The sequence below is a fragment of the Peromyscus maniculatus genome, chromosome X (genome assembly GCF_049852395.1).
Source record: "Peromyscus maniculatus bairdii isolate BWxNUB_F1_BW_parent chromosome X, HU_Pman_BW_mat_3.1, whole genome shotgun sequence".
Taxonomy (NCBI): domain Eukaryota; kingdom Metazoa; phylum Chordata; class Mammalia; order Rodentia; family Cricetidae; genus Peromyscus; species Peromyscus maniculatus.
Window position 1 is genome coordinate 135073231 of NC_134875.1, and position 19831 is coordinate 135093061.

Here is a 19831-nt window from a genome sequence, read left to right on the forward strand (position 1 = left end):
TCAAAATGAGCAAGAAGGGCAGGATTAGCCGGAGTCTGTTAACATGCTCAATCAACTGGTTGCATACTGTCAGGGTCAATGTGTGCTGAGTGCAAGTTAGAAAAAGCTAATCCTTCAAAAAGCTCTCTTTCCTATATTGTGATTGATTTCCCCAACGGTGCCAAGTCCTGAAGAACACCAATGCTCAATTGGGAACTTTAAGGAACAATCTTTAAGATTTAACTTTAAGAGCGTTCTTGGCTAGTTGCACTGTTCACGAAAAGGCTGGGAGGTGTGTGTGTGTGTGTGTGTGTGTGTGTGTGTGTGTGTGTGTGTGTGTGTGCAGGACACACCCAGTAACTGATGGCAGCGCTGTTTTGCTTTGGTCTCACACTATGGTACAGTCTAGGCTTTTAGGGGCTCTGGAAATTCGTGGGGGTCATGGGAGTCATGGAAGGTTAGGGGGAAGGTAAATCCATTCCTCAGAGGCCTACTCTTTTTATTGGCTGCCTGGATCCGGATTCTTTGCACTGAATAGCTCAGGCTCACCCTATGCACCTTCTTCCACTCGAACCTAATTATTGGCTACTTATGCTTTCTTTCCTTCACATCACCTACACCACCACCCTTGGCTCTGCTTTCCCATTTTGCCCCCAGAGTCTCTGTCTGGCTACACTTTCCAGTTCAGGCATTGGTTAATCCTGTACTGGCACTGCCCTTTGAGATCTCACAGCCTTCACCCCGGCTCCCCATCTCTTTCTCGCTCCCACCTTCTCTCCTCACATGCCCAAGGGCTCTTCCCCCTTCAGTCCCGCCTCCGTGTATGCTCACACAATATCTTCCAGCCTCCTTTCAGTCTCGGTATTGGCTAGATCCACCCTGTTACCACCCCTTGAAGCCATAGTGTACTCTCACAAGACTCCCCATTGGCTCGTTGCAATCATTATCGTCATCCTGCCTCTACATCATTCGCGTGCAGTTCTCCATTGGCTGTTCTTTTTATCTTTCTTACGTCTCACCGCCTACGCAACCTGCGGATCTCCCACTTTTTGGACCTCTGGGTTCGCTCCCCGCTGCCCCCATCGCCTGTAGCCATTCCATCTTCCCGCCGCTCACCATGCCGCTCGCGCTTAGCCCTCCCCCCTAAATGTCATACTTCTGCTAGCTACATCTTCGGTCCCGCATTAACCCCACTCCGGCCTTTCCATTGACTCGGTGATCATCCCGCCTCCCACACCGCCCACGCTTGGGCGTCCTCATTGGCCGCTAGCTTCTCCTGCCTGTCAGTCACCGCCTACGTCACTCCCGCGTGGCTGTCCATTGGCTGCTGGCTGTACCTGTCTTCATCTCACCGCCTACGCTCCACTGGAGCCCCACCCCCCCGCTCTGGCCTTCCCATTGGCTGCCCGCCTTTTCAGGCCCTGCCCCCGCCGGTCCCACCGCCGGTGCCGTCGGTGCCGCCGCCGCCGCCGCCGATATGGCGCGCACGGCCCCTGTGGAGCCACCGCTGCGGCATCCCGCGCCCCCGTCGCCGGCTGCGGGAGAGCCCCGCGCCTCGGTTGAGGCAGCGGTGGCCCCGCGGAGAGTGCTGTTCGCTGACGAGGCCCTGGGGCTGCCTCTGGCGCAGCTCCGCCGCTACCGGCCGTGGGGCGGGCCCGGGGCGGGCAAGATGGCGGCGGCGACCGGGCAAGATGGCGGCAGCGGCGGGGCTGATGAGGACGATGATGGCGAGGATGGGGATGAAGGGGAGGAGGAGGAAGAGGAGGCTTGCCCTGATCCCTCGCCGCTGTGTCCCGTTCCCGCTGGCGGGGGGTTTTACCTGGTGCCCACATTTTCGTTGCCGCCCGCGCTGGGCCGTCTGGAGCGGTTGGGGCGCGTGATGGTGGAGCTGGAGGCGCTGCTGCCGCCTCCTGGAGCGGTCCCCGGGGGTTCCGGGGTGTGGGTGCCTGGGGGGCGCCCGCCGGTGGTGCGCGGGTTGGTGCGCGTGCTGAACCGCTCCTTCGAGAAGGCGGTGCACGTGCGGGCCTCACACGACGGCTGGGCTTCCTTCTGCGACCACCCAGCGCGCTATGTCCCACGCAGCCCCCCGGGGGCAGGAGTGGGAGGAACAGGAGCAGGAGATCCCCTCCTGGATCCGGGTCTAGGCCTGGGCCCTGGCCAGATGTCTGCCTCCTCACCCGACGACGGTGGCCGCACTGACCGTTTTGCCTTCCAGCTGCCCTTTGCTGAGGGTGCGGGAGATGGGGCGCGCCTCGACTTCGTGGTGCGCTATGAGACCCCCGAGGGCACTTTCTGGGCCAACAACCATGGCCGCAACTACACTGTCCTGCTCCGGATCGCACCCGCTCCCACACCCACTGATGCCGAAGGGCTGCCCCAGCAGCAGCAGCTGCAGCAGCTGGAGCCACAGCCTGAGTGCCAGGGTCCTGTGGAGGCTGAGGCCAGGCAGCTGAAGAGCTGCATGAAGCCGGTGAGGCGCAGGTAATGTCTGCCAGCGCCACCTCCGCCAACGCAGGGCTGAATGTAGAATGGAGAACAAGCATCCCATTCCAGGAGCCCCCCCCCCCCCCAGGCCTGCTCTCCAGGACAGGGAGGAGGGTGCATTTGGTCCAAGAGGAGTGGAGGCCAAACTGTGCTAGGCACTGTTATATCCTGGGGTACCATCCATTACTGAGTTCCACTGTAAAACCCTGAACAAGACAGACACCTTCCCTGCCCTCGACCATCCCGCAAGGCTCCTGTGGGAAACAGTATGAAAAAGCAAACAAGTAGATAAGATAAATAGGGCTAAGGTTAGTGCTGAGAGGGAAGAAGGTAGTTAAGGCTCTGGAGAGGGAGTGGCAGCTGTAGACGTGTGGAGGGTGAGCTCTTTCGCTGAGTCCCAGACGGTGATGAAGAAGAGTTATGGGAGAGATAGAAACTGGAACAGGTAGGACTTGCCTGAGGAGGTGGCATGGAGTCCTGAGTGGTATGGAGCAGTGACTTAGGTGGAAGGAAAGATGTAGGTAGTGGGGACAAGTTCGAAAGGCCTGAGGTGGCGACGAGTTTGGTATGAATGACAGCCGGTGTGCTAGAGTGGGGAGAGCTTGCGGTGTGGTGTGATGGTGGTGTGGACTAAGGGTCTCCCAGTGTGGGGTGTGGAATCTGATCCCTATCTGACCTAGCAGGAAGTCAGTTACAGAGGTGCAGAAACTGCTTGAGGAAGTGGTGGTACTTGGCTTTTTAGTTTCACCCACTTCTGGTCTTGAAGTCTATGCAAGCTTTTTTACTGTTCCTCTCGTAGTCAGGCCTCCTGTAGAGGTGAGGGGCTGAGGCCATACTCTCACATGGACGGATCAGCTTTGGCAGAGGCAGAAGCAGATGAGAAGTGGACTTGAAGCTCATGTCTCTTTTTTTTTGCACATGGCTCCCATAAACTTCAGGGGCTGGGAGAAAGAACCATTTATAACCCAGGAGACTGATATAATGCTTTTCTAGGTCTTCTTTACCAGGACTTTATAAAATTTTCAAGGACAACAGCTAGGCCTGATTCTTTTTGTGGTCATCTAGGTGAGGTGACACCTGGGGTCAGTTAGAGTCTCCATGAAATGCGTGCATTTCAGGAGGACTGAAAATGGGAAATGGGAGGTTGCTCTTTTGGTCATTGGAAGCTGCATGATGGAACAGGGTGTTGTGGGATCATCTGGTTGTGGTAAGGGCTTAGGCCGTGAATGGTTCTGAAAGGTTTAGCTCTTAGCTGATGAAACTTGAAGTGTTAAGAACTTGGATTCTGCCATCAGATTACTTGTGTTCAAACCCCAGGCCTGCCACTTTCTAATCAATTGCCACCTTAGCCAATTCTTAACTGCATTATGCCCTCATCTGTAAAATAGGTAATTATGGCACGCACTGCACAGGGTGAGTAAAAGCATTCAGGGTTTAGCCTAGTTCAAAGTAGTGCCGTAGTGGTGTTAATTCGCGTTAATATTTAGATACTCACATGCAATCTGTGTATCCCCCTCCTGAACTCAGCTTTGTTGTATGGTCTTGTCTCTGTTTCCTCATTTGTCAGAGAAGGATGGCATTAACATTGTGTGGTTGAATTGGATGCCGCAACTGTGGCAAGGTAACTGAGGCATAATTGTAGCTGTGAAAGGTATGGTGGTCAGCATTTAGTGGTCTCTGCTAACAGTGGTAGGTTCATTCTCCTCTCAAGGCCAGCTGAATGTGCTGTTTGCTGTAGGTGCTATATTGATTCCTAACAGGGAAATGGGGAGCTCAGAGAGATGATCCAGCTTGCTTAAGGCCACTCAGCTAGTGAATGGCGAGAGCAGGGAGGAGATGTTAGGGACATTAGTTGAAAAACAAATTCTGGATTTCACTGTTGTGTTCTTGGCTCTTCATCTTTTCCCTTGAACCTGTTATGTGTGCTTGATGTTTTATTGAGGTATACCAACATGGAGTGTACTGATCTTGAGTGCATGGCTCAGAAGATTGACAAATATGTTTGCACCCCACCCCTACCCCTCCAGAGCTGAGGAGCGAACCCAGGGCCTTGTGCTTGCTAGGCAAGCGCTCTACCACTGAGCTAAATCCCCAGCCCCAATGTTTGCACTTCTATAACCACCACCCAGATTGAACAGTTCCAGTGCCCCCAGGATCGCCTTCATTTCAGTCCCTTCTCATCCCAGTTGGCAGTTGTGGGATCCCTGTCTGTAAGGTACCACAGCTTGGGTATTGAAGTTTGGTCATTTCCAAGAGTGTGAAAGAAAGAGAACAGACAAATCAAAACCTTGCCAGGCCAAGGTGGGTGGAGAGGGTGTTTTTCTTTTAAAATACATGGGTGGTTTTAAGGAGAAATTGAAGTAGTTCATTTAGACAATTGTTTTGGTAGCTGGCCCCATGTTTGTGGTTCCCAACGTGACTTGAGATATTATTTTAAGTGGGTAGATGGCTTTTTGATAGCTTCTTTATCTTTCGATCTCAGCTCTTGCAAAGGGGAGGCTGGTGTGCACTGCAAGATCAGCGATAAGGTTTTCTTTGTAGGTCGGCGGCTTTCTTGGCAAGTACATTTCAACTTATTATTGTTGTAAGGCCTGTGTGCTGCTGCTGCTGCTGCTGCTGTGGAGCGCTGTTGAAGAACAGCTCCCCCTGTGATCTAGCCTTCTGGGGAAATGGTGGTGGACCTCAGGGGATCCCCTCTTCTTATCTGTGGGAGGCCTGTTGTAGAGGGCTTCAGAAATGCTGGCTGCAGGCCCACAGTGCAGCTGGGCCTGGACAGGTGGGGTCAGGGGAGCTGTTTGGCAGCCGTGAGGATATAGTTCAGAGGCTCAAGCATGCTTTCCCCGGGTTGCAGGACCAGGTTTTCAGTACCCACTAGGTTTAGAGATAATCCATCAACAAGCATTTTTTTTTTGTAGGGCCTGTTATGTGCCGAGCACAGGGCTAGAAAGAAGCAAAGAAGATACAGACTGGTTCTAAGATACCCATGGGCTTGTGCTAAAGCCCAGCTGCAAGGCACATATAAAGCCTTACCAAGTGACCCATGCATGAGCCCCGTTTCTTTGCGAGGCACTTTGCAGAGTATTTTTGTATAGTCTCATTTATTCTCGACTGGTTTCTGTGAGCTAGACTGCTTTTAATTCCTCTTTTCTGCGTGGGTGAATAGCATTTGAGTCCTCAGTGCTAGGCCTGATATGGGAAGAGGCCTTCTGGTCAGTCTTGGCTTTATACTTTGAGGGGGTGTCCTAGTCCTCTTCAGAGTCAAGAGTAACAAAATCCGACTGGCCCTTAAAGCCCTCACTGTTCCCGGTTTGCCTTCTGCTGTCGCTACTCTTGCTTTATACTGGCTTCTGTGGTCGTGGCACCACATCCTTTCTCTTACTCCTCTTGCTTCGTGTCTTTGCTCATACTGTTTGCTTCACCAAGAATGTGTGCCCCACACCCCTCAGATTCCCCTCATGTAGACCCCTCAGTTCTAAGAGGGATTCCTCAGGGGAGCTTGCCCACCATAGCCTCTTAAATCCCTCGTTTTATTCACAGCACTGATGAGCTCAGGCAGGTCAAGTTAGAGAATGCCACAGAGCCTGGCATGGGAGCCTTACCCCGAGTCCAGGATCATCCTCCATCCTGCCTGGGAATCCTGTGTGTTCTCAGATCCACCCTGGGCTCCTCTTTCATGGGATCCTCTCAAGCATTCTTTACCTCCAGACTTCGCCTTTTGCTTCCTCCAACATAATAGAAACCATCCGAATGGAACTCCCTATCACTCAGCCCCCCCCCCCCCCCCCCCCCGCTGTGAACACTGACACCCCTCACATTGTCCCCATATTAGGCCACTTCCTGTTCTTTGCTCCAGACCTTCCGTTTTTGCCATTTGTTCCAGAATCTGAGATCATAAACCTCGTTTCTGTGTTGTCAGGCTTTTTTCCTGTTTCCCTCACCTGATCTTCTCTGTTGACTTATCCTCAGGCCAGAGCGTCTGCTTCTGGTCAGTACCTGATGATCACCCTTGGCCCCTTCACCTGAAGTGAAGTCACCGGCACCTGCTTCCGCTGCTTGCTCACCTCACATGTTTATCAGCCAGTCCCTGCTTTGGGCCCACCTGAGAAGGGTTTGGGGCTCTCATTCATTCTTACCTACTTAGGTCACCTCTGTCTGTCCCTGGCCTTGGGACCACACCCTGTTCTTTTTCCTCAAATCCCTGGCTCTTCTCTTTCTCCTTGTTCTTTCTGCCTCAGTTACTGAACTTTGTGTCCCCACTTGACAGAATGCTTAGGTTTCTGAGGCTTGCCTGTCTCCCACACCGTGCTCCCAAACCACCTCTTGCTTCCTGACCACACACACCCCTCCACTTGTTTTCTGAGCATCCTTAAAGCCTTGCTGATTCTAGTCTGTGCCAAGGCCTAGTGTGCCAGCATGCTCCTTCCTTTCCTAAGGCTCTGACTTGAGGCTGTAGTGAGACCTTTAGGGGATTACTGGGTGACCGAACTGCTAGACTGTAAGCTCCGTGAGGGGTAGGGACATGCTCTGCATTGGTGACCACTGTATTCTCACAGGCCTGCCACGGTGCATGGCACGTAGTAGGTGCTCAATAAATATTTGTTGAAATGATGAGTTTGAGTATTTTTTCAAATGTCTCCACATCCAATTCTAAATTTCATAGTTCGGTTTCTTCCCCAGTGTGTCTCCTGTCAATCTCCCTGACGCACAGCAAAGCCTCAGGAGTTTTTAACTGTACCTGTAACTGAACGGATGGCTGAATTGGCAGCCTGAGGGAAATGAGAACAATTAGAATTGAAACAGGGCGGGTTAGGGGTCATCTGAGTTGTCTGGAGAGAGGATTTTATGTGAAACTGATGTCCCTTTGTTCTACAGAAAACTGGTAGGGCATCGTGGTTATGGCTGTGGGCTGGAGGCTGCACACCTAAGTGGCGGAGCAGGGATCTGAGCCTGTCGAGTCCCGCGAGTGCTCCAGTTTGGAACTGTGGTACTAGGCTAGCGGATAGGTCCTGCCAGCTGGGCATGGCTGACACGTTGCTTTCCTTTTCAGAGCCTCAGTTTCTCTCAGTGGGAGCTCAGAAGGAATTAGTTTTAAGCACTTTATTGGTGCTTTTCATGTTTCCCCAGTCTGTTCAGCAACTCACTGAAGTATTACTGTCGTCTCTTTATAGATGAGAAGACTGAGGCACAAGGTTAGGTAATTTGCCCCAGGTCACACAGCTGGTATGTGGTAGAGCTGGGGTTATTCAACATTGCATTTTCTGGCCATTAATTGAGATGCAAAATCAGTTTGCTAGCTTCCAACCAACATTGAGAAATGGTGTAGGGAATAGCACAGTACATTATGACAAGCAGTAGCGGTAAGTATTATTTTGAAGAACAACTGTTCCAGTTCTCAGTGTGTCTGCGTCTGTGTCTGTATTTACTCGTGTGGATGTGCTGGGTTATGAGGTAAAATGGTTTTCTCACCCTGGGCTGTGACCATAGAAGTGTCAGGGAGCTAGAAGAAACCCGAGGCATGGTAAGTTGCTCCACAGTGCACGAGCCCTAGAGTTGAGGCTGACACTTGTTGGGGAAGACAAGACATCGTCCTACATAACTCGGTGGCTTTCATAGCCTCCTCACCCCCTCCCCCACCCCTCCCCCACCCCTGAGCACATGGCTTAGCGTAACTAGAATTCTAAGTATCTCAGAGCAACTTTCTGAAGCCACCTACCCCTCCAGACAGCATCATCAAGTTGTCTCCATGGGAGCTGGGCTCTGCTGTGTTTCCCTTTGGGGTTCAGCACATGACCCACTTTGGGCAAGTAAAGTTCTTTGAAACTTGGAGTGCTAGGAGGGCTCACACAGGCCCAGATGATGGTGGTGGCTGTGATGTGACTGAGTCGACTTTGCATGTCTCCTCGGGGCTTGTTAGCACTCATTTCTTCTTTCTCCCTGGCAACTCATCTCTCTGTCCTGTCTCGGCTGGCCGGGCCTGGGGCCACTGTCAACCACTTTCTGAAGTCTCATCCCCTGGTCTCCAGGTACCGTCTGAAGTCAAGCAGCCATCGAGTTTCTTAATGGCAGGGCGAATTTTCACACCCAGTAGAGTAGTCTGGTCTAGGTTAAGATGGACTTGACTCATGTTCACAGGCCCTCAAATAAGGTATGCCAAGACATCCCCGGCAGTTTGTGTCCTGGGCACGGGGTATCACTGCCCTTGAGAGGATGCCACGTGGCATTTGTGGGACTGGTGCCCAAAGAGCAGGGTTTATTCTTGAAAATTAACAGGCACACTGCAGGCACGGTTTTGTTCTTACTCTGCCTCCCCATATTTCTAAGAACTGTTACTGCTCAGTGCGCCCGTGCACACTTACACTCAGTCCCTTCTTTTCCTCCTTTTGATTGTAGTCACAGCTGCCGCCAAGTTTTTACCACGAAAGCCAGTTCAGAAGTTTTACACACACACACACACACACACACACACACACACACACACACACACACCCTGCCTACTGTTTGAGACAATGTCTTCAAAGTGGGGCTGTTTTGGGGTGTGGTCAGTACGGAGTGTATTGTAGTTAGTGGTTATAGACACAGGTCCTTCAGTCTTAGTTTCTCCATTTGGAAGAAGGAGAGCTGACTGTTTTGAAGGATACATGTAAGATTTTCAGATGACCTGGATGTAGTTAACAAACAGGCCCACAGTGGAGGAGGCGAGGCACAGTCGGCCCTGCCTCCTGCTTTTCTTCCCAGCTCTTAGAGGTTGGGAAAACAACTTGCTTCTGCTGACTTGGCGGATCTTGGTGTGGGCTGATGCTTGGATGGCTTCAGCAGGAGAAGAGGTGTGGCTGAAGGACTTCCTTTTGGAATGTATTTGTCTTCCTTCTTCTGACTAGAAGTCTCTTTTCTGCTAGTGGCTGCTGCTGCCTGGGTTCTCTTTTCACTCACATCTATGACTTAACAGGAGCTTGGTTGTCATGTGTGTCAGGATCGAGGCAGATAACAGGGGTGTTTGTGTAGGGCCTCTCCATGGGACGAAGGGCTGGCTTTCTGTCCAGTTGGAGTGTTCATGAAAAGTTTTACTTTAGAAGATCCCAATAAGATGATTTAAGAATAAAAACAAAGGATGCTATCTCTGCCAGGTAGAAATCCTATGGAGCTGTAGATCCAAAGGCCTGGAATTTAGACCCACCGAAGAGACCGGCTCAGGACTAACATGGTTTTTCCTGAATCTTCTCATTTGTGTTGTGTGGAAGTTTCTGGCTGGGCTTCCAGAGCCACCTCCTCCAGGCTCTCTAATATTCAGACCGAATCACCTCTGGTGGGATGCATGAGCCCTAGACTACAGAGAAAGACTCAGTACCCCTTCCAAAGATTCTAGACTCTAGGCCCTCGTATTAGTTAAAGCTCCTTCCTCCAAAGTGCCAGTGAAAGGTTCCTGTAGCTGCTCATTGGTAGTAGTCTAGCCGTACATGCCATGGAACTGGAGAAATAGTGAATATGTGGATGATGGGCAGCTGAAAAACAGCCTTCCTGAAAGGGAGGGGGCGGGAATGGATGTGTCTGTTATGGGTTCTCCCTTCTCTTTCTAGTTAGGGCTGGAGATTGGGTTGGGTGCAATACGAGTCTCTTATCCAAACAGCATCAGCTTGTTAGCTAAAGATCTGGGTTTTGATCCTGCCTGTGCAATCTTGAGTCATCTCCTTAGCCTCTCCTTCATCATCCACAAGATGGGGGAAGCAGAACTGGCCCACCTCAAAGGATTTACAAGTTCCTCCCTTGCAGTCACCACCGGTATAAACCGGTACCTGTGACACATGTAGACCACTGGCTAGCACCAGAGCTCTGTGCATAGGCCTGCTGCTGGCATTCTGTTTCTGTGAAGGTCATTTTGATTAGGGATTTGATCAGGTGTTTTCTCAGTTGCAACTTTTTTCGTAAGTGTCAACAGTGCCCTGTTAGCTCTGAGGAAGAAAAAGTTGTGATGGTTTCGGTTCCCCTCAGGTCTCTGAATCCTGTCATCATGGCTGTCGTAATCATTGTTTCCTCCCTTTGTCTTATTTGTGAACATTTAGTACTCACAGGTAAGAATAAGAACTGATTGCCCCATGATTAAATCCCACTCCTGATAGGACTGAAGTACTTGGCCTATGGCACTCAGGGATCTAACTTGGCTGACAGAGGGGCAGTTAGACCGAGAAATTTCTCCCAGTGATTGAGCTACTGCTCTGTGTCAGGCCAGATATCGGGCTTTCGATCCTTACTCTTGACTTCCCTATGCCCCCAGTGTTGCATACAAGGAGGTGATGGATCCTGGCAGGCTGGTATGGGGGCCAAGGAGAGGTGGAGTAGAGGGACAGGCCTTTCTGACTCCCTTCCCATTCATTCTCCGTTTGCTTTTCTTCTTCGCCTCCGCTGCTTCCTGTGTCCCCTAGTCTTCTGCATGCCCTTCCCTTAAAAATGGCTTCTGTGACAGCCAGGAACAAACCCTAGATAAGCGATGCCAAACTGCCCATTGATATTTGGTTTGTGACCATAAAGTGAAGGAAACAAGCTAGCTACTCAGCAGGAAGGGGATGGCCACATAGATAATGTCAAGGCCATTTGATAGGAGCACAAAGCTGGCGTTTTTTTCTCTGTTTGCAAAAGTCTGTAATGATGTTTCTTACTGTTTAATGGACAAAGCCAGCTGTGAAAGCATGTTTGCAGAATCTAAATGGTTTCAGGGAATGTCTGGAATGAAATTTTCCAAATAGTAACAGTGGTTGCCTCTGGCTCATATGTGATTGTTTTCTTTCCTGCATCCTTATGCTTTTCTGTATTTTGAAAAATTCCTACGATGAGTGTATAGGACTTTTATGACCAAAGAATTAAAAAGCAGTGGAAGAGAAAATGGCAGCTGTTAGGTGAAGATTGGTCACCACAGTGGCACAGAAGGTGCCCAAGGGTGGCAGAACTGTTCTCTCAGGGTGTCAGATTTATGTGCTGTCTCCTTTGCCCCACAGGCCTCTTGAGGAAGAGCTGAGGATGAAGAACATGGATGACAATACCCTTGTGGGTAAGCATCTGGCAGGCTTTGAGGAGTCTAGCCCCTTCTAATACCTGAATTATTTTTCATGGTGCTGGGGATGGAACTCAGGGCCCGTGTGTGCGCTAGGCAAATGCTCGGCTACGGAGCGGTATCAGCTAACCTTTCTAGTGGCCTTTTACCATTTCTCCTTTCCTTGTTTCTTTCTATAGCACAGAAAAGGTCACTTCCTTTGACTGTCACAGAGAGCTCCCACTGGAAACTTCCAGCTAGTTTCCTAGACGAGCAGGGTTAGACTGCTTGTGTACCTGTCTCGCTTCCACAGTGCCCTTCTCTTCTCTCTGACAGAACATGCTGATGTTCGAGACTCGCTGGGTCCCCTGGTTGCCCCCACCCCTCTCCGTCCCTGGCCCCAGATGACACTTCAGGTAAGCAGGTCCTTGTAGCCTTGGTGTGAATAGTCTGGGAGGTAGTTCCCAGGGGGACCACAGCTGGACCTAGGGATAGAGCTGACAAGCTTTTGTCTGTCCTAGAAATGGGGGTGGAGGTGGGAGTGAGGTCACACCTCAGAATTTGATGGGGGTAAGGGATGGCTGAAATTATTCACTTTCTTTTAACTGTTAATTAGCAAACATTTAGAATACTTGTTCCATGTTATAGACACTGGAAACCCAACACAGATGACATCTGTATGAGGATTACATGTTCAGGCAGAGACGCAATGAAATAAAGATTAAATATGTGCTATTTTAAATGAAGATGAGTGCTTAGGGAAAATGGAGGGCGGGAGGGGCCTGAGAAACGAGGCTTGAGAGAAATTTGAAGGTGAGAGAAGGAGCCCCACGACAAACTGGGAGAGGAGCCTTCTTCCAGGCAAGTGCCAAGTTCCTAAGGTGGGCTTCGACTGCTGTATGTCAGAAATAGGACTGAGCTGGGCAGTGGTGGCACACGCTTTTTTATTTTTTTATTTTTTGGGGTTTTTGAGACAGGGTTTCTCTGTGTAGCCCTGGCTGTCCTGGATCTCTCTCTGTAGATCAGGCTGGCCTTGAACTCACAGAGATCCGCCTGCCTCTGCCTCCTGAGTGCTGGGATTAAAGGCATGTGCCGCCGCCGCCGCCGCCGCCACCACCACCACCACCACCCGGTTTGACGCATGCTTTTAATTCCAGCACTCGGGAGGCAGAGGCAGGCAGATCTGAGTTCTAGGCCAGCCTGGTCTACAGAGGGACTTCCAGGGCTACACAGAGAAACCCTGCCTTGAAAAACCAAAAAAAAAAAAAAAAAGGAAAGAAAGAAAGAGAAAGAGAGAAGACTGTTGTGGGAGCAGAAAAGCAGAGTGAAGTGAGGGGCAAAGAGGAGAAGTGGCAGGGAACAGACTGGGGGGGGGGGAGCGTGGGAACCAAGGTGAGGACTGAGGCATTTTCACTCTTAGTGAGGAGGAGACAAGGGAGGGAGAATCACGAGCACTGCTGTGGGGCACTGTTGGAGAGGGTGAGAAGCCGGGGCACCAGGGAAGAGGAAGCTGGTGAACCGTGATGCTGTTGGCGGGGGAGGAGGGAACACTTAAAATGTGTGTGTTTTAACCTTTGTTTATAAAAATGTAAAAGTAAAAGTATATATAAAAGTAGAGAGACTAGTGTAATGAATCCACAGTTTCAACACATACTGGTGTATAAAATTAAAGAGACAGTGTAATGAACCACGTCACCCAGCATCAACACATACTGGTGTATAAAAGTAAAGAGACAGTGTAATGAACCACATCACCCAGCATCAACACATACTGGTATGTGTCCATTCCTACTTTATAGCATAGCTCTTTCCCTTCTCATTTCCTGTGGAATTATTTTGGAAAAAATCCAGATAACACTCAATTTGTGAATGCTGTAGTTTATTTCTCAGAAAAATAACTGGAAAACAAAACAAAACAACAACAACAACAACAACAACAACAAATCCCCCAATGATCATGCCATGATCACATCTCTGAAAATTAACAGTATTCCTTCATATCATTAATGATTGGGTTAGTGATCCAATTTCCTTACATGTATTCCTAGGACCCAAACAAGGTGATGCATTGTATTTTTTTCTTTTTCTTTCTTTCTTTCTTTCTTTCTTTCTTTCTTTCTTTCTTTCTTTCTTTCTTTCTTTCTTTCTTTCTTTCTTTCTTTCTTTCTCTCTCTCTCTCTCTCTCTCTCTCTCTCTCTCTCTCTCTCTCTCTCCTTTGTTTTTTTTTTTTTTTTGAGACAAGGTTTCTCTGTGTATCCCTGGCTGTCCTGGAGTTCACTGTACAGATCTCTGCCTCCTGAGTGCTGGGATTAAACTGCCCAGCTGATACATAGTATTTCATCTCGATATGTCTCTTTACTTTTTAATATCCCCAAGTTTCTTCATTGTAGTTTGTTTACTAAACCCTGTTTGTCATGCAGAGTTTTACAGCATCTAAGTTTGGCTGATTACATTCAGGTGGAAACACAATTCTTATTCTATTTAAAAAATTTAAATTACATTTATTTATCTATCTATTTATTGTGTATCTGTGTGTACATGCACAGGTGTGTGCATGTCACAGTGTGTGTGTGTGTGTGTGTGTGTGTGTGTGTGTGTGTGTGTGTTGAAAGTCAAAGGAGAACTTGTAGGAGTTAGTTCTCTCCTTTTGTTGTGTAGGTTCTGGGAATCAGACTCAGGCTCTCAGGGCCCTTACTGAGCGGTCTCACTGACCATGACCTTCTTACTCTATTTTCGTTAATTCATTCATCTTATTTATTTCAGTGTTTTATTAAGTTACATTTACTCAACCATTAATTCTGCTAAATATATTTGTTAAATGTTGTCTAGCATTATGAAATTGACTTAAACAGAACTGATTCCATTAAGTTCTTTTAAATTCTGTCATTCTACTTCTTTTATTGGCTGGGCTTTTTCTCTAAAGAAAATTATTACACATTCATTCATTCGTGGATCCAAAACATATTTTTGACTCTGAACCCATTGCATTTGTTTATTTTGATGCTTACATTGAAGTATCTTTGGCTAGGAGTAGTTTGTGTGTGTGTGTGTGTCTTGTGTGTGTGTGTGTGTGTCTTGTGTGTGTGTGTGTGTGTCTTGTGTGTGTGTGTGTGTGTCTTGTGTGTGTGTGTGTGTGTCTTGTGTGTCTTGTGTGTGTGTGTGTGTGTGTCTTTTTACCCCTATTAGCACTCCCCATTATTCTGTGACCCTCTTTTCACATCTTGCTATGATAATATATCATGGTCTTGTACTTTGCCTGCTCCAAACCTGGAGAAAGCAGTCTCATTAGGAAGCTTTGGTTCCGGGGCTGGAGAGATGGCTCAGTGGTTAAGAGCACTGGCTGTTCTTCCAGAGGACCTGAGTTCAATTCCCAGCAACCACATGGTGGCTCACAACCATCTATCATGGGATCTGATATCCTCTTCTGGCATAAAGATCTACAGATAGAGCACTCACATACATTAAATAAATAAATAAATAAATAAATAAATGAAGCCTTGGTTCCTTTTGATGGAGAATCATGTCTACCAACTCAGATGGGGGCTCAGTAGGACTGTTGCTACTAGACTGAGCATTGTTTTCAAAGACAATTATGAAGTAAACATTAACTTTCTGTTAACTTTATTTTGTGTGTGTGTGTGTGTGTGTGTGTGTGTGTGTGTGTGTGTGTGTGTACACAACTTGTAGGAACTGGCTCTTTCCTTTCCAACACATAGGTTCTGGAGATCAAACTCAGGTCATCATGTTTGGCAGCAAGTGCTGTTACCCGCTGAGCCATCCTACCAACCCATAAATAAATATTTTTAAAAGAGAAAACTCCTCATGAATTCATTTGTTACAGTTATCTACTGAGTACGGATGCCCAGTGGCTCACTTAGCATTATCACCTGCAAAAAGAGGTCTCTTTGTACTTGCCGGAACTTGGCTCTTTGCATATACATGATCAAGTCTTTGGCAGTTAGAGAATTACAGGGGATTCTTTAACATATTTTTGCCTGGAAAACTCTAGGGACTGGGTGTAGGCTGTTCCCAGTTCTTACTGTCTCTTCTTCTACTTTGTTCCACTCCCTTTCTCTCCCCACACACGTGATGGAAAACAGGTTTCTGAAGTTACAGTGAACAACCCTCACGAAGAAGGGGACGCCCCCAGAAGCAATCCACCTGTGGCTTTTACAGAGGTCCTCCAGATACCAGCCATCAGGATTCCTCCATCTACCTATGGCCTGGGTGGCCCCCCCAGGGACCAGGCCTCCGGGCCGGATGCAAGTGATAGAGCCACTGGGCCCTTCCTGGAACCCAGTCAGCAACAGGTGGAGGCCGCGTGGGAAAGTGGAGGGGGTCGAAAGGCCCCCATGGTGGGGGCTATGGCAGATGAGCCCACTCGGGGTCTGGAGATTGTGAGTGGGTTGGAGGAGTTGCTGGGTGAAGACACCATTGACCAGGAGTTGGAACAGCTCTACCTGTCTCACCTGAGCCGCTTGCGGGCTGCTGTGGCAGCAGGGGGTGGCGGGGAGGGCTCTACAGATGGGGGAACCTCCCCCAGCCATCCCCTGGGCATGCTCACGGACCGTGACCTGATCTTGAAGTGGCCTGGCCCTGAGAGAGCCCTGAACAGTGCCCTAGCCGAGGAGATCACGCTGCACTATGCGCGCCTGGGGTGTGGCGTGGAGCTCATCAAGGACACTGAAGACCCTGATGACGAGGGGGAGGGCGAAGAGGGACTCTCCATCACTCCTTCTAGCCCCGAAGGAGACAGTCCTAAGGAATCACCTCCAGAAATCCTCTCTGGGGCACGCTCTGTCGCAGCCATGGGAGATGTGTGGCTCCCATGGCCTGAGGGCTCTGGATGTGACAGCCCTGTGGTTCTGGGAACACAGGGACAGGTTACTGAGAATCCAGAGAAAGAGATGGGCAAGGACGTCAACTCTTGGCACATGAATAGGCCCATAGTTGGGATGACCGGGTCCCCGGGGGAGGCTGGGACAGAAGCCCAGACGGAGATTCCTACTGAGTGGGCAGGCCGCTTGATACCTGTTTCTGAAACGGAACCGGAGCCGGCTGCACCAGCTCTGCCCGAGCAGAGTCCCGCTCTCCTTCGTCCCCCGGGGACTGAAGTCTGTCTGTCTAGTGTAGCCAACTCTCATGGGCTCCCCCAGGATGAAGAGGGTGGAAGCCCAAACCTTGAGTCCCCAGAGAGGTCTCCCACGCCAGCAGCCCCTGCACAATGTAGGTGTGGATTGGCTCCTCAGCTTCGGGGGCCCCTGACCCAAACTCTGGGTGTCCTGGCCGGGCTAGTTGTGGTCCCTGTGGCTTTGAACAGTGGTATGTCCCTTCTGGTGCTTGGGCTGTGCCTCTCTCTGGCCTGGTTCTCGTAGGGACTGCCCGTAGGATCAGTGACAGCAGATCTCCTCTTTGGGGTCTGGAGATTGGCAGTTCCTCTGCCACCCCAAGGAGTTGAGAGGAGATCTGTGGCCTGTGTCGTGAGGGACTCTGGTCCTTGGATTTTGAGAGTGCTCGACTGGAGAGAGACCTTCCCGTCTCGGAACTCTCTGGTCAGCACCAGGCTTCCCGCAGTAGTACTTGTGGAGTGGAAAAGAATGGTGGACGGTGTGAGAAATTTTAGAATGGAACCAGGCATGCCCCCCACCCACCCACCCACCCCAAGCCTGTATTTATTTTTGTATAATTCTCTGGATGAGGGAGAGTGGTCATGAGCTGGTCTTGGGGCACAATTACCCAGAGATATATTTATTAACAGCCAATCTGTGCAACCTGCTGGAGCTTTATTTTTAATTTAATTTATATAGAGTACCTATTATTATATGCCACAATAGAGCTCTATGAGAAATGATGTGTCTTGCTGTGCTGGTCTCCTGTTTGGGCCTAAGTGTGTAGGGTGGTCACATTCTGGGGAATGACCATGATCCATGGTGGGCATGGAGATGGCCATGGCCATGCCTACTTCTGCCTCCTCAATGTGTTCTGGAGGATCTGTATCCCTTTGCCTTGTGGTCCTAATATATGTGGTCCTTTGGTCGTGCATATTTTGTCTGTGGGAGCCTCTGTCTGTGTATATGGGTGGTTGTGGTGGGAGCCAAGGGGAAGAGGCCACATGAAGTTTTGGTGTTAGTCATGTGGCTGTGTCAGTGGCTGTGGCCAGCTGTAAATATGGAGACATGGATTAGCCACAAGGTTTTGAGGCTACCGGAAAAAAAAAAACCGCTTTTGACACCAGCAGGGAGACCCCTCAAACCCCCAAATGGGGAAGGCCCCAGAAAGAAATTAATGTACTGTGAAAAATTTGTATCAGATTTGTTGTCCACAGACATTGCATTTCTACTCCAAACAGGAAACCCAGAAGCTTTAAATGAAAGGTTAGATACATTTATTGCATGCAAATAAAAACTCTTGGCATAGCAAAATAAAACACAATATATTTATTTACTTCCCTTTACAGCAAAACTTTGAAAAATGGTAATTGTTTTGGTGGTTTTATTTATTTACTTAGCAGGGTTTCAGACTGGCTGGGAGCTCACTGTCCTGTTGCTGCAGTCTCCTAGCCGTGGGATTCCAGATGTGTGTCAGCATATATGCCTAGTGGTACAACAGAACTTCTTAAAAGAATTATTGTAGCAGCTTTCTCCATTCTTTTCTCTTCTGCCAATACCCCATGCCTTTCTGAAATAGCCCCAATTTGTATTTTTCCCAAGCAATTTAAAAAATGATGCTGCTGTTATAGCAACAGTTATGCCCCAGATCTTTCTCCATTCTTTTCTATTCTGCCAATACCCTATGCCCTTCTGAAATAGCCCTGATCTGTATTTTCCCCAGCAACTGAAAATTGCTGCTGCTACAGCAACATTTACGCCCCAGATCTCATCTTACATGGCTTCCTGGCAGTATGTGACAGGCTGATCATCTCTATTCCCAGCTTTTTCTTCCCCTGGTTTCCAGGGTGCCACACTCTCCTAGTTTTCCTCCCTTCTCACTAGCTGTTCTAGAACAGTGCCCATCATGTAGATTTGCCCTGTAAATGACCATTGAGTGAAACATGAAGGAAGAGACACATAGATAAAGAAATACAGCGAACTGTGGCTACAGTCTCAGCCCAGCTTTGCAGGTGTTGACTGACTGAGCACCTCTGCTCTGTGGACACCAAGTGGGGGTCTCACAGTCCTGGGGGGTGAGCGGTACAGAGAAGAAGTCTGTGCAGCACGCTCAGTGCACTAACAGTGTTAAATGCTAAGGGCTGGGGAAGCCCAGGACAGGTGCTCAGCATAGTCGGGAACTCTGGAAATCTTGGAGGACCTGGTACCCGTCCTGAGTTCCCCAAAGCGAGGAAGAGTCTGGCAGACGGTGAAGGGGAGGAGAGGACCAGTCAAAAGGAATAGCCTTGTGGCATGGAAGGAAAAAACAGCCAGTGAGAAATTCAACACACCTGTTTTTCAAGAACTATTTTTTTTATACAGCTTCTCTGTAGCCCAACTTGGTCTTGAATGATGATCCTCCTGCTTCAGCCTCCCTGGTGTTGAGCTTACAGCATTATCATGCCTGGCCTCAAGAAGCTATTTTGACTTCTCAAATATCAATGTCCATGTCTCAGCTAGGGTTTCTATTGCTGCAGTGAAATACCATGACCAAAAAGCAAGTTAGGGAGGAAAGGGTTTATTTTGTTCACACTTCAACATCACTGTTCATCACTGAAGGAAGTCAGGACAGGAACTCAAGCAGGGCATGAACCTGGAGGCAGGAGCTGATGCAGAGGCCATGGAGGGGTGCTGCTTACTGGCTTGTTTCACACGGCTTGCTCAGCCTGCTTTCTTCTAGAACCCAGGACCACCAGGCCAGGGATGGCACCACCCACAATGGGCTGGGCCCTCCCCATCCATCAGTAATTAAGAAAATGCTGGATCTTTTGGAGGAATTTTCTCTATTAATGTTCCCTCCTTTCAGATGGCTCTAGTTTGTGTGTCAAGTTGGCATGGGACCAGGCAGCACAGTCCAGATATCTATGGGTTTCTGTTGATGTGATTTGTTTTTGAGACTGGCTCTTGCTTTGTAGCCCCAGGCTGGTCTTGATCTGTCCATCCTTCTGCCTCAGCCTCCCAGGATTACATGCCTGGCTTTGATTTGATAATTTGATTGTTTGAAACAGTTCCATATGCCAAATTGTTTGGGAAAGAAAGACAAATTACTATCAATATATAACTTATGAAATGTGTCCCAAAAGGGAGCAGAAAAATTTAAGTAGTTTTATAACCATTGAAGAAACAGAAGTTTTCCTCCACAGAAACTCTGGGCCCAGATGGCTTTACTATTTTAAAACTCAAGGAACAAATAACTCCA

General features: G+C 49.1%; 1 protein-coding gene across 2 annotated transcripts; it reads left to right on the forward strand.

The window, feature by feature from the left end:
• Positions 1 to 1033: 1033 nt before the first annotated feature.
• On the forward strand, positions 1034 to 17947 carry Ppp1r3f (protein phosphatase 1 regulatory subunit 3F). 2 transcript variants are annotated; one of them, XM_006995057.4, is made up of 4 exons: positions 1034 to 2460; positions 11451 to 11503; positions 11822 to 11901; positions 15586 to 17947. In XM_006995057.4, the coding sequence occupies exons 1-4, from the start codon at positions 1457 to 1459 to the stop codon at positions 16858 to 16860; spliced, it is 2412 nt and encodes an 803-aa protein (XP_006995119.1). In that variant the 5' UTR covers positions 1034 to 1456; the 3' UTR covers positions 16861 to 17947. The 2 variants fall into 2 exon arrangements, with proteins under 2 accessions (XP_006995119.1, XP_076418605.1); XM_076562490.1 differs by lacking the exon at positions 1034 to 2460 and adding an exon at positions 2482 to 2908.
• The last annotated feature ends 1884 nt before the right edge of the window (positions 17948 to 19831 follow it).